The following is a 15136-nucleotide window of genomic DNA, read 5'->3' as shown; positions in this document are numbered from 1 at the left end:
CTAGTATTACTAGCCTCAGCCTAAAAAGGCTAAAACATGCAGAAAAGCATTCTTTAGATGTGGGCACCTTTACACACTGCTGGTGGATGTGTAATTGGCATAGCCATTTGGGAAATCAATTGGGGAGTATCTGTTAAAATGAATAATGTACATACTCTGTGTCCCGGCAATACCACTCCTTTGTGGGATCTTAGAGAAATACTCATGTTTCACAAGGATGCTTATCGCAGCATAGTGAAAACCTGGAAACAATTTAAACATTGACTAGTAGAGAAATAGATAAGCTATCAAACAAATATTATGGAACACTATATATTAATTTAAAATAATGAACTGAGACATATCTATAATAAAAGATATTGTTTGGTTTACATTGCAGAATAATAAAAGCAATAAATATTATTGCTTATACATATATCTTTATGTAAAATACAATTGGCAATAATGGTTACTGCTGGGTAAGGGATCTGGATGGAGGGAGGATAGTTAAGGGAAGATCTTTAACTTTCTCTGTTTAAATTTTTATATTAAGATGTATTCATGTACTATTGCATAACTAAAAAGCATCCTTTTTTTTCTTGTCTCTCTAAACCCACTCCTGTTGGATCTGTGGGCCAAATCTACCTGCACTGGGTTGTATTTATAATCATCTTCCTAAACTGAAGAACATGTACCTGTTGGATCTGCAATTTTTAATTCTCTGCACTTGTCTGAGCAATTCTCCTGAGCTACCAGCAGGAAATCTGGGAACATATTCAAAGGCTGCCTTGAAACATTAAGCTTGAAGTATTGCTGCTGATGTAATGGGGAGAGGGGATGAAAATGTTACAAGTTGAACCAAAAAGAAAACCACAGCACAGAACATTTGGCAGTTTGAGTAAACCCATAGTCCTGTTTTAAGAATAGCACATTACACCTACATTATAGCTATACTTTCGTATGAGTCTGTCAGTGTTTCCTTTGGAAGTCCATGATTCTGATTTTTAATAGCGTCCTTGCTCTAAATAAAAAAATATTTTTATCATTGTGGGAACATATCCTGGAGTTGTGTCAATTGGTTGTAAATTATAGTAACGTATGAAGAGATTGGGTAATGCTATCAACTCTTTGCACACTAATAAAACTATGCAGTTTTGCTGATTTGGGAAAAAATGTAAAGAATGCCAACATAATCAATAGAGTGATCATTTTATCTAGTCACTATTAAAAATCATACTCTCACATTTATAGATCATTTTTTTAACATCAGAACCTATACTTTGAAATTAAACTAGAAGCAGATAACACAATTAAGAGTCAGAAGGGCAGTAGTCTTAGCTGAGTTTTCAAGGGTACTTCCCTGTAGTATTGGTTTGAGAATTTTTACATTTAATGTTTTTGTTTGCTAAATTTTGCATCTTGTTAATTGCAGCCATATAATAACATTGGAGTGTATATGAGCAGAGTTCTCAAAAAAGAAAAAGGAATGCAATCTAAAAGTACAAGAAGAATGTATTGTTATGAAAGCATTCTAGAAATTATTTTATCATTAGGCTACTTGCAAAGCTGACAAAGGAATTCAGTAATGTGCTTTTAGGAAAGATGGACATCATTTAAGAAAGCACTAAATAATGTTCTTATTTCTGACAAATTGGGTTATTATAAAAATAAAGGAAATAAAACCTCAAGAATGTAAGACATTCAAATGACACTGTTCAGGAACAATTTCTAAACCCCCTTTTGTTTCTCTCAACAGGAACTCCATTCTCCAACTCTGAAAATATCCACTTGTGCCCCAAGCACTCTACAAATAACCCAAAACACGGAACAGGTAAAAGAAATTACAGATTAGTCTAGATTCTTTTCCTTTTAAGTAAGTCTTGCTCATATGTTTAAGCAATCTGTAGGCCCTCATAAGGCTTTATACATTCACAGAATGTCAGGAACATAAAAATGGAAAGGGGATTCTCACATATGAAAATCAGTCCAGCCCATTAAAGGAATGTGAAACAAGCGCTGAAACAAGTGCTGTGAACTGAGGTTTTTCAGTTTCAGTGTCTGTTCAATCTGATTGCTTTTAGTTTGAGTGCAGTTTATTTTTAGCCAAGGATCTCCTATGATTATGTATATTTTAAGGGTCCTTGATTTGAGCACAAATAAAGTGCCTAGGTCTTGGATTGATTGAGGATCTGACTTCGTGAGTGACAGCACTGTAAGATTACATTCAGAGAGAGTAACTTAGAGAATCAGATTTAGCCCTTCTCAAAGGTACATGATTTGAAAGACACACGGGCCTAATTCCCTTAGCCTTTATGACCTAATAATACTACTTTTAGGATTATTCTTGAATCCAGGCATTATATCTCCAAAAGGTAGCTATAATAACAATGTAATACCATATTATCAAATGTGTTTAATGAGCTAGTCACCATATATCTAAAAGTAAATTCTAAGAAAATAAAACATAAAACATCCTAAGTTTGTTACTACATAGGAGAAGAGTATAAAAGATATGTGATTTGGAGGATAGGAGAGAGAAACATGATGTTCTAAGAAAACAGGCCTGCCCAGATGAGGTGCCAGGATGTGAATTTGGACAGTAAGGTGACAAACGGACCAAAACTGGCCTCTAGACCTTGGGCACAATAAGGAAATGGTGATATTATGCAGAACAAATAAGATTATCAAAGAAAAGTTTGCCTACCACTTCCTAATTTGGCCTAGCCTAGAGCTAGGTCAATTAGAGTCATGCGTTTATTCAGCAAGGATTTGCTGAGTGCCCAGTATGTACCAAACATTGCACAGAGATAAATTAGACCCAATCACTATTCTCAAAGGGCTCACAGATTAGCATGGGTCAGTCACATACATAACAAAACAGCACAGCGGGATGAAGGCTACAGTTGAGTTAGAAATGGAGCCCTACAAGACCACCAAGAGAGGATTACCTCAGAAAATTAAGTCCACTTAAATCACAGAGCTGTTCATCAGACTCAAATCCGATCAAAAAATTGCATTAACTGTTATTTTTTTATAATGAAGGGCTTTAAAATTGAGTTTATTGTGTGCTTTATTTCTGATAATAAAATTGTGTTTATTGTAGATAATTTTGCCACTATAAAAGGATTAAAGAAGAAAAAATAAAAATCACTCATGATCCCCTCCCCTACCCAAACATGCTACTCTTGGCATTCTGTTGTGTTTTCTTCCATTCAAATAAAAAATTGAGATCATACCATATATGCAGCTTTATACCTTCATTTCTCACTTAACCTTATATAATATTGTGAGATTTTTTTCATGTAAATTTGTATTACTCAAGATTATTATTTTAATGGCCGCGTATTTCAGCCTATGGACGATTTTTCAATCTTTCCCTTCCCCATAGGAAAGTGCTCCTCCTACTGGACCCTCATTGGCATCATTATTTTAAAATTTTTTCCAGTTAAAATATGGTATTCGTTTGTTATGTTTATTTGATTCCTAGTTTGGTTGAATACTTTTTGTTGTTTATTAACCATTTGCTTTTCTTCTTTTATAAACGTTCGTGGTCTTTGCTCGTTTTTCTATTAGTATGAAAACATTTCTCCTATTGAGGTATAAAAACTCTCTTTATATTAATGCTATCTACTCTTTTTCCATCAAAAGTTTATAAATGACTTTTCTCTAGTGTTTTGTCTCCCTTTTAATATTCTTTATGACCCTCCCTCCACCACACTGAAGATTTAGTTTAAGTATACACACGCTCACAGATATTTTTCTCTTTGCATCTCCTTCCAGTTTTTAAAATATAGGATGTCCTTTTCAAACAGAAAAGCTAATAAAAAAATATTAAGCTATATTTTCTTCTAATCATTTAGGGGCATTTACAGTGAAACAAATGTTTTGAAACTCTCATCAAATGTTGTTTGGAATGTGATGAATTACCATGAAATGAGTATAATAGAAATACCTAGCACAATGCTGAGCACACAAACACATGCTTTCACATATGTTTTTGAGACTGAAATTAACTAGAATATAAGTTCATACGTCATCATTTATGCAAATGACTTTAAAAATTTTACTCTGAAAATTGCTCCCTGTTATCATGGCTCCAAGGTCACTAAATGACTATGATTATATGCAGCATTTATCTTTTCTTCACAGGAACTCCATTCTCCCACAGTGAAAGTCACTACATATCCACAGACCACTATTAGGAGATACATAGTACAAAATCCTGAACAGGTAAGCTCTGTCACGCGAACTCTTGTCCCAACCTGCAGTTGTTTAGAAACTGATAGATTAAACAAGAAGGATGACTCAGTTACCAGATCCCTAAAATCAGATTGTTGGACTTTCTTCCAGCCACAAAGTTAATTTCTAATCATTAACATAAAGAAGTCATGTTTAATTCCAGACAACAATGTACCCATACATTCTGACTCAGAGATGCAATAGTTCCAAGCAGCATGGAAATTCCTGGGTTATAAAGTTTTCCTACTTCTATAGCCCCATCCTTGTGCTACAAAGGATTTTTGTGCACTTTGAACCAAAGAAAAAGGCGACAAAGTTCTTTCACAGGGTTCATATAAAAAGTATCAGCTGTTCCATCAGGGATTGGAGTCTTTAGTCTATTTAGATTTACCATTGAGGTATGGGCTAGGAAAAAGAAAACCCAAAGTTAAAAGTTCAAAAGTGTCTCCATGCCTTTGTTGCCTAGCAAGGTGTATAAATCTTTGTGCCTAGCAATGGGCTCTTTTGAAAATTACATAACCTTATATTTTACAAAGTAGGATATTATTCCTTGCCTTATTTTGAGAAGAAAATTAAGAAAGATTTTTCTCACAGTAGTAAGCCTTCCTCAACACACATGCATGTGCACACACCCACAGAGCCCTTCTTTAACTGCAACAGGAGGTTCTTCTATGAGGTTATAAGGACAAAAGTTTCACAAATAGAAACAGTGTGCCTCAGATAATAATACAGCAATTCGTTGCTTTGTTCTTTATTTTATTTCTCCACTATTGCGGGAAACAATCTTCCCCTCTCTCACAAAATAAAATTGATTATTTGCTTCAGGTGTGGAAAGCAAATGGTTAAATCAGGGCAGCACACTTGGTGTTATTTTAGGTGGATGAGGAGGATGTACTTCTGCTTGTATCTATCTCTCCTCTTGCTTCTTTCTTTATTTTAAAATCATTTTTCTCAAGTGTCTTTAGCTAAGGAGGCTGTTAGTTGTGCATGTGTGCTTCTGTGAACCTATGAGCATGCAAGCTCTGTGTTGAAGGGGGTGATTTAGACATTTGCTTGCGTTTTCATATAGCTATGTATATATGTATTTAATATCAAAAGTGAATGTGATTACAGTAAAGCAGCTGCTTGCTCCTTCTTTTACAGAATCATCTGTTTAAGCAACAAATCTGAAAAGTGTGTGGGGGTGAGAGGGACATAACGAGGGCCCAGGAGATGAGAGTGTGCCTCTTTCTATAACTTGGCTGATCACTTTATGCTTTCCCCTCTTTCCTCCCTCTTTTCCTTTCTTTCACACAGAAACTGGGGGATATGCATACTTGGATGCATATCACCCTTGATATCCTTGGCTTTCAAAGAATTAGTTCTAGATAGCACTTTTCTTTTTCATGATGTGAGAATTACTATGTTTGTCTAAGATATATCCACAAAGAAATTTTAAGTATCAAATCATTCGGATTCCAACCCACTTTGCCAGCGATTCTTATGTGACTTCGGATGAATTCTTACTCTTTAGTTAAAGGGGAAAAGGAAGAATTAATATTTATTGGGTATACACTCCATGCCTGGCAAGTTACACATTTTATTTCATTTAATCCTGAGAGGTGAGAGAAAACGGAAACACGGAGAAGTTCAAGTCATTTATCAATGAATATTTATTGATTGCCTACTGTGTGCCAAAAATTGCCCCAAGAACTGGGGATAGAGGAGTGAACTCAACAATGTCCTAACTTCCTTTAAACTTAAGTTCTTAACTGGCCCCAAACCATTCAGTTACAGCGGAGCAGAGTTGGGACTGAAATGGGACAATGCAGATGTGGAAGAGAAACATTTACAAATTACGGACAATTGATGATGTACGTGGCTTAGGAGCCAGAGACTCACTTACATACCACCTTCCCCTTCATCCTCCCCAGCCACAGTATAATTACAAAGGCAGAGAAATTAGAAGTATGTATGCAAGTACATAACATACTTGTAACACTGAACCTGCCCCTGTAAAGGCTTATTGTTATGGCTGTGTTCAACTACAAAGAAGCAAACGGTTTCTCAGGGAGAAGACTCAGCAGAGAGTTAAAGAAAAATGATCACTTTAACGCTTTTAACTCTTTTGATTATTGAGGAATAAAATAAATTTCAATCCCCATGCTTTGCAAACAAAAATAATCTGACTAGTTTTGCAGAGCAGCTTGAAAATCCTGTCTAGATATATTCCCTATTTTATTTATCTAAGTATATGCCTTTTTGTTTGCTCTTTTAAATTCCCCCAGGATAAGATTCTGGCTTAATTACAATATTTATAATAAGCTGAGCTTCCTAAATGGCAACTTTACCCTCTTTCACCTCCCAGCTTGTCTAATCTTTACTTCTCCTCCCTGTAATTAAACTGATCTCAATCTACTTCTCTCATTATAATTTCCTTAAACCTCTGTTCAGCCTTTTTATTTTTGGCTGCTCCTAATCTTCCTTATTCTCCATTTATTGTCATTTTAGTCAAAAGATTTATGCGTTCTGGTATATAACTTGACCCAGAAATGAAGGAAATATTTTTGTTCCATCAGTATATAGAATCCAATTGATATTAATCAGTTTCATTAATTTTCCAGTTGTGGAGCTCCTGCTGTGGGGAGGGCACTGTACAGTCTTCAAATAGAAAAAAAAAAAGGAAATAAGACATAATTCCTGAACCAATGGAGCTTCTAGTTCCTCTCAGGAAGAGAAAAAAAGATGTCCACAAGTAGCTGCGTAAGATACACGTGGGGTGTATGATAGCCGCTATGAGAGAAATACAGATGAAGTCTTATTGAAGTTCAGAGTTTGGAGATAATACGTTTATTTGGGGGAATCAGAGAAGGACTTATTGTGATATTTAAGGCATTATTACAATTAACATTGTTATTAGTATCATGTTACTAATGAAGAAACTAAAGCTTAAATAAGTATGACTTGCTCAAGTCTTCTGACTCCAAATCCATCACTCTACCTTTTCTGACAGTTATTCTTGGAGTAGTTTTGACAAGATTTGAAAACTTATATTGCACATGGGGTTAAAAGAAGAAGAAAAGTCAAATATGACCCTAAGCTTTCAGTGTGAGATACTGAGAGTATCGCAGCCCAGTTAAAAGGATTAAGAAGTGAGGGGGAGGAGAAGCTGATTTGGGAAATGGGGAGATTATGAGATTTGTTTGAACCAGCAGCCTCTGAGGTTCATGGAAGGGAAGACGCCCAACAGGCAGTTAAAAATGACTCGGAGAAAGGTCACATTTGAGATAGAAACATGGGAGTTATTCCTCTTAAAGTTATCATTGTAGTTGTGGGAATGAGTGAGATCACTGAGGGGTAATGGAGAGGACTGGGGTCAGAACCTTGAGAAATGCCTACTTTAAGGAAACAGAAGGAAAGAGCCATTTTCACAGGCAGAGGAGTTGTCACAGAGATTTGTGAACACAGAGTAACTGATGCAAATAGAGAATGGGGCTGGTCAACGGTCTCAAATGACCAAAAGGCCAAGAAGGATAAGGTTTGAGAATAGAGTTTGACCATGAAGAAAGCAATGGTGATAATCAGAGAGAGCAGTTTTGGTATACTTGTGGAGGCAATATCTAGATGCAAAAGGTTAATGGGTGATTAACCTTCTTGAATAGATCAAGAAGTGGAGGGAATAAGTATTACTCTTTGAAAAAGGATATTGGTCAAAGGAAGGAGAGATGGGATGGTAGCTAAAGGATAAAACAGGATCTTGGAGATCTGAGAGGTTTGTAGACAGAGGGAAAGAACTAGTAATAAGGAAAACTAAAGATGCAACCGAGAAAGGGACAAATGGGATAAGACTCTGGAAGAGACAAGACAAGATAGGATTCCAAGTATAGACAGAGAAATGACAGAGAAATGACATCAAGAAAAAAAAGAGTATGTCTTTCCCTCTAATAAGATGGAAGGAGCAGAAACTGAGAGATTTTTGAGGTGGGGAGGAAAGGGAGGAATCTCACTGGATAGATTATCTTGGTTTTCTCAATAAGTAGGAGAATGGCGGAGCATGAGCACAGGGGACTGAGGAAAATGAAAAGATTTGTAACCACAGTTATAGAGAATTTGATGAATACAAGTATGACCGTGAAGTTTGGAAGGCCTCTTAAAATCGGATAACTTGAATTTGCACTAAGCCAAACCAGCAAATCTTTTTTTTTTTTTTTTTTTTAAATTTCTCCAGCAAGGTTTCATGGCCTGGGAACAGTAAAGTAGATGTTGGGGACTATGTACTTTGTTAGTTGTGAGAACTACTGCCAGAGGTTCTAAAAGTAACAATTAAAATTATAAGATCAGCCATCTTTGAAAACACCTGTTAATTTTTAGGGTGGATCTGGAACCAATTCAAATGTACAGATAGAAAAAAATAAGCTGCTAAAATAGTAAAACTGTCTAGCAGCTCATTTATGAGAAATCTTTCTGATTAAATTTATTTTGTTGACATATTACTTGTTTTACTCAGAACGATTTATTCATGGTAATATTTGGTTTTACTTTCTTGTAGATTTTGGAAAAATAATAGTCCCCTAAATTTGGACTTTCTTTTTTTCAGTAAGTCATTTAAAATAATAAATGTGACACACATTTTAGAGAGAATCAACACTGTTAGCATCTAAGTGATTTTTCTTCTTCAAGTTTAGCATGTATAGTGAAGTTTAGTTCACTGAGAAGAAAACTTGATGCTTTTGCTAAATTTGTTTTACCCTCTTAGAAGATGCTGATATCCTTAAGATAAAGGTTCATGTCATCTCTTCTCATTCAATCATCTGTTCATTCACTATGGGGTATTCAAGATGGATAAAGTCCCTGCCCTCAATAAGCCTACTTTTATGTATTTTTAAATTTGATATCCTAGAAAATATCTAACAAGATTCTCATAAATTATTTTAAAGGCATTATGGATTTTAAATATTATATCACTATATTATTAAAAACCAATGTCATTTTAACATTAAAATTACAGATTAAAAGTACTTTAAAATACATTATTTTGCATGATATAAAGTACCCAGCATTACTATTCCTGTGATAAGGAAACCGAGCCTCAGAGAAGGTAAATGACTTGCCTAAGTTCCCACAGCAAGTAGGTGATAGAGGCAGAACTGAATACGGGCTTTATGACTCCAGAATTTTTTTCCATTGCACTTTCTTCAACTAATTTTAGTAGTCAAATCCAATGGATTTGTTGTAGTCTAAATCCAGTCCAGTTCGTAATTCTCACCGATTGACCTCTCTGAAGCATTTACACCTTCACTCACCTTCCTACTGCCTTTTGAAATGTTCTCTTAATTTAGTGAAGTTTTTCTCTTCTGATTCTCATACATGTAAAGGCTTGTCTAGTTCTGTCTTTGATCTTCACTTGCCTTTTCAGCAATTGTGTGATTTTAACTAGAACTTGTAAGCATAGGATTCTGAAATCTAGAACTGTAGCTATGAAATCCCCACTCAGTTCCAGACATGTGTTTTCAACTGTGTGCTCGACATTTACACCTGAATGCCCACCTGTACATTTTTTGTAAAAGAGTCTCTTTGCTAGCTTTTTGCAGGAATTTAATACATGTTTAAGGGATTACTATGCACGATATACTTTGCTAAGTGTTATGAGGAATAAAAACATGAATCAGACCTAGATTTTTACCAGGAGCACATAAAACTCAACATGTTTCAACTTTTTCTTTTTTGTTTTTGGCACCATTGGCCAGATAGTAGATTTCTCAGGTTCAATATCTCAGTCATCTTTGAAAAGTACTGTCCTTGATGATTTAGGATAATCTCATAACTGGCCTCCTCGCCTGTACTCTTCCCATTCTCCAATTAATCTTCCTGAATTAGACTTATGTTCACCTCATACCTGTTTAAAAGCATTCAAAGGCTTCTTACTGCTTGCCGAACCAAGCTCCATCTGCCAAGTGTGTCCCCTACATATAACTTACACTTTTCCAACCTCGGTGTCTTGACTAATTTTGTTTCCTTCACTTGGAATACCATTTCCTTCCCTCTCCTCATATCCGAAGCCCACCTTAACCTTCTGTCAAGTGCCACCTGACCCAAGTAAACTACCTGAGCACTGCCAGATGGAACTCAGGTTTTCTCTCTTTTGAATTCCATATCATAAATTATTTCTCTGTACGTCTTAAGGGTATTTACCTCTTTCTACCTCGTATTATAGATGTTTGTGTTCATATATCATCTAGATCAGGGACTAGCAACATTTTTCTGTAAAGGGCCATATGGTAAATATTTTAGTCTTTGCTGGCCACATAGGGTCTTGGTCTTCTCTCTCTTTACTTACAGTCCTTTAAAACTCTAAATACTATTCTTAGCTTGAAGACATTATAAAAACAGGCTGCTGGCTATAGGTTGATGAACCCTGATCAATATTCAATAGTCCTGGTAATAATCTGATTCATGCCCTATAACCCTTAACAAAGTATATTGTGCATAGTAATCACTTAAACATGTGTTACATGATTGCAAATAACTACCAAAGAGGCTTTTTTACAAAATTAAACACAAAATAGCTTCTAGGGAAATCTTTCTAAATATATCTATCTTTAGATTTAATAATTCACCAGCTAGTCAACTTTAATCACTTAAATGTTTGTTTTACCAAAGTATCCCAGGAACATGTAGTTAAAGCACCCTTTCTTCAAACTTGAATGAAAGAAGTGCATAGCTGTGAGTTCAAGAGTGTCTTGCCTTTTCAACAGCCAGCGTTTTAGTCCAGTTGTTCTAAGAGATTTTACAATAGCAGACTACAAAAATGCAAGCACATTTTGTTGACTTTGAAATGGTCCTAAATACATTATCTGGTAACAGGCTTCGTCAATCCCCTTCTATACTGTTCCCTTGTATTACAAAAATAAATGAATGCAATTTTCGGTTTATAGCAAAACATCCCCAATTCTCCCCATACATAAGTAAAGACTCATATGAAAACCAAAAGAGGGGAAATAAATATAGTACACATTACATTTATTTTAGAGTCCTGGTCTGATTCTTAAAAGCTCTTCCTTGGTTTCTTTCAGATCTTGGACTTGTCACCAGCCCTTATTTCATTGGCTGACATCTTCTAAGCACTTGGATAACCCTGTATCAATTTTGTTTATTATATGGAGATACAGTGGCTCCTAAAGGCTCAACTCTGTTCTCAATATTCAAAACATATGTTTGTACTGAGAGACTTACCTTTGATTATAGTCACAAGTAAAAATTTATACTTCAAGGGCACCCAAATTGAGTTTCAGGAAAAAACTCTTTATGGCTCAGTGGTGCTGAATTATGTTTATTTTGCATTTCATGGATAATGCTTTTACATAGACAGAAACCTGCCAGTGAACCCAATTTAGATGAGGTTGACCTCATGCCTGTCTGCCTCAAAGGAAATTCATTATATCTTGCCTTAGGAACAGAAAAAAAATATATATCTTTCCCACTCTTCCACTTTCCCCAAAACACTGTGTTAGGCCTAGGAAAATGTAGTAGCTGAGATCCAGATTGTTGTTTGAGAAACTGGACTATCTTTATTACTATTTCCTTACATCTCTCACAACCTTATTGGGATATCATTCCACTCTCCTCCTAATGTCTGCCACTACCTCAGAGTTCATTAGAGACTGGGTATTTGCTTAAATTAAGGTTCCTCTGAAAAGGTACCTTTCAAATCAAAACACTGTCTTTACTGTCTTTATAGGAACCACTGTCTCCATTCTTAAGAGGAGGCCATTTCTTCCCAGGAAACAATGTTATTTATGAAAAAACAATAAGAAAAGTGGAGAAGCTAAATACGAATCAGGTATGTAAAATTAGTCTTAAGGCTTATTTTTTGTGTATACTTTTGAATTATGAATATTTTAATAGAGCTAAAATGACATTCAGTTGTCTTCAGCCCTTTATATCATCCTTAACTCTTCCAAACCCATTTTCTCATGTGAAGTATTATTGTCCCTGTTCTACTGAAAGGAAAACTGAAGTAGATATGTCAAGTCACGTAGAAAATTAATGGTAGAATCTGAACTTAATAGAGATAGCGCAATCATTTGTATGTCTCTTTTAAACAGGTGTCACAAAAATCACAATTTAAAAAATTATGTTTGTCTTAATTTGTTTAATATGAAATGAATTTTTACATGAACAATATGCATAAACAGATATGTAAAATATTGCATACTGTAAAAGATCTAGAAAACTAAAGCTTCAAGTCGCATTTTAAAAATTCCATTAAGCTCACTTGAGAGACCAAGTCCAGAGCATAAAACTGCAGCAGGGGAATGGTAATTTCATGGCATCTAGGGTCCCCAGTCCTTCAAGCAGAGTTGTTACTGTAACCAGTAGAGGTTTCACATTTATCTGCTCAGTGGATACAAGCATGTCCAGTCCAGACAAAGTCTGGGACTTGTCTCTTGGACATTCTTGAACCAGGACAGTGTATTAGTTTCTTACGGCTGCTGAAACAAAGTACCACAATCTGGGTGGTTTAAAACAGTAGAAATTGATTGTCTCACAGTTCTGGAGGCGAGAAGTATGAAATCATGGTTTTGGCAGAGCCATGCTCCCTCTGAAGCCTCTAGGAAAGGAACTCTTCCATGCCTATCTCCTAGGTTCTGGTGGTTTCAGGCATTCTTCAGCTTATAGATGCATAACTTTAATCCTCCATCTTTCACATGGCATCCTCCTTGTGTGTCTTCCCATCGTCTTCCCTTTGTGCATGTTTGTCTCTGTGTCCAAATTTCTCCTTTTTATGAGGACATCAGTCATATTTGATTAGAACCCATTCTAATGACCTCATTTTAACTTGATCACCTCTGTAAAGACCCTGTTTCCAAATAAGGTCCCATTCTGCGGTATTGGAGGTTAGGACTTTAATGTAGGTCTTTTAGGGAGCGCACAATTTAACCCATAACAGAGAGTTAAATAATATCAAATGAATTTTGATCACAAAATCATTTTCCTCATATACAAAAGAAACACTAAAATATATTAAATTCTCCTTTTTAACTTCCTTGGCATGAGAACGTCTTATTTTTATGAGCATTTATAGGTAAGTGTTATTAGATTCCTAGAAACTAATACATTATTACTTATTTGATGCCCAATAAAAATGAAATAGAGTAAACTCTCAGAATCATAAGCATGCAAGTTTTTACGATTCTGGTCTCTTTGGAAAGCTGGATATAGTCTGAAGGATTTGGTATGGTATGTATTGAACACATATATTCAAGAGGACTGGCAAAATATGTCTGGACATTGTGATACCAAATAGAAAAATTTAGTCAAATATGTCAGTTCTTCAAGGGGCACTTTCCTCAAGCTATCAAATTATAACATTTGTCCTTTATCCAAGTGGACTGCCAAAACAATAAGTTTGACACATTTTAAATAGTAAGGAATGTTCAAGACACATCATTTCATGCTGCTCTAGCTTCTTTTTTTTGAAGAGAATAAACAGATTTTGTAAATCTTGGTCCCTAGAGGAAAAGATTGAATATCCTATACATTATTACTGCTATGCATTTGGAACAATTTAAGAAGAATGCTTTTAAGGGAACACTGCTGCTACTTACTATTCACTTGAATATTTACTATTTCACATCCATTTTTCTTATTAGCGACTTAAATGACTTGGGAATTTTGGAAGTGCCATGGGAGACTGTCTAGGATAAAAGGAACTATGTATATGAAACAAACTACAACTTCTTTGACCTACTTGAGTTTCCTCAGTGGTAGGGATACAGTAGGACAAGCTGGATAAAGCCAGGGTCTGCAGGAACCTGCTTAATGTCACATGAAACTAGTTCAAATAGGACTAGCTCTTAAGAGATGGGATCTGTCCGAAAAAGATGTCTTTGTTGTGGAAGTGTGGTAAAGTGGCGCCAGTTGCAAGATAATTATCCAATTCACATGAACTTTACTGTCTTTTTGTCTATCAAAGAAGACAAACTATATGATAAATCAGAAATGTTTGATCTTTTCTACATTAAAAATTCAGCTTGTGGTATGCTTCAAAAGTATGAGTAACCTATGAATATCTTGCCATGGAACAAGAATTTTAGTAGTCAGATGTGAGAATCGAAAACTGAAAACCTGCTCAGACTTCAGTGGTACCAATAAGTGGTTCAGAGGCCAAATAGGCTCAGGGAAACCACGAGACACCCCAGATGGACAGACTGTCAGCATTCTATTCAAGAATCAACTGATAAATTAACAAGGAAAGATGATTAAGAAATGGGTTTTGTTTTCTTTATTGTCCTATGTTGATGTGTGCTTTCAAAATGTTTCCTAACTTTCTTTTTAAGGAACACATTAATTTTTTTGGAGAAATCCTATTTCAGTAGTGTACAAGCTCCCCACTGGGTGAAGGTTTTCTCAGACTGTCACTGACTTTATCCTAACCCAGTATGTGAATGGATTTTGTAACATAATAGATAATACATTCACCCCCAAAATTTGTACAAAAGTTGCTGATAGTACACAGTTGGACTTCTAAACTGTAGACATTTTAGTGCTAGCATATTTTTAAAGTGAGTGAAATTTGAAAAGAGCCTAGAGAAAATGATTCTGTGAACTGATTCTATGACCTTTATTATCTAGATGTCTATCAAGGCAGTTTCTATTTGTAAAATGGATTTCTTTATATAATTTTTCTTTCTTTAAAACTATTTTTGTATACATGAAAAGATAATTTGTACACATGGTAAAAAATTGCAAAGCATAAAAATTATAAAAAGAGAATAAAAATGTATACAGAGGAAAAAGACCCCTCTATCCTGAGCCTTCTGTCCTTCAGTTCGTCTTCCAAAAGTCAGTCACTCTAAAAGTTTTTTGCTCTATGCATTTAAAAGCAGTTGTATACGTTTGTAAATATACATGTATGTACATTTTTTAAAAAGTCACA

The 15136-nt window shown here is 35.3% G+C and overlaps 1 protein-coding gene across 4 annotated transcripts in view; it reads left to right on the top strand.

The window, feature by feature from the left end:
• Positions 1–15136, top strand: part of POF1B (POF1B actin binding protein) — a 75864-nt gene that overhangs the window by 17384 nt on the left and 43344 nt on the right. For all 4 annotated transcript variants that reach the window (XM_070502921.1, XM_070502922.1, XM_070502919.1 and 1 more), the window contains exons 3-5: positions 1736–1810; positions 4129–4209; positions 11936–12037. In XM_070502921.1, coding sequence (XP_070359022.1) covers positions 1736–1810; positions 4129–4209; positions 11936–12037 — 258 coding nt within the window. The remainder of the gene's footprint in view (positions 1–1735; positions 1811–4128; positions 4210–11935; positions 12038–15136) is intronic.

The sequence above is a fragment of the Equus asinus genome, chromosome X (assembly GCF_041296235.1).
Source record: "Equus asinus isolate D_3611 breed Donkey chromosome X, EquAss-T2T_v2, whole genome shotgun sequence".
Taxonomy (NCBI): domain Eukaryota; kingdom Metazoa; phylum Chordata; class Mammalia; order Perissodactyla; family Equidae; genus Equus; species Equus asinus.
Note: the sequence above shows the minus strand (reverse complement) of the source record. Positions and strands in the feature narration are given on the sequence as shown.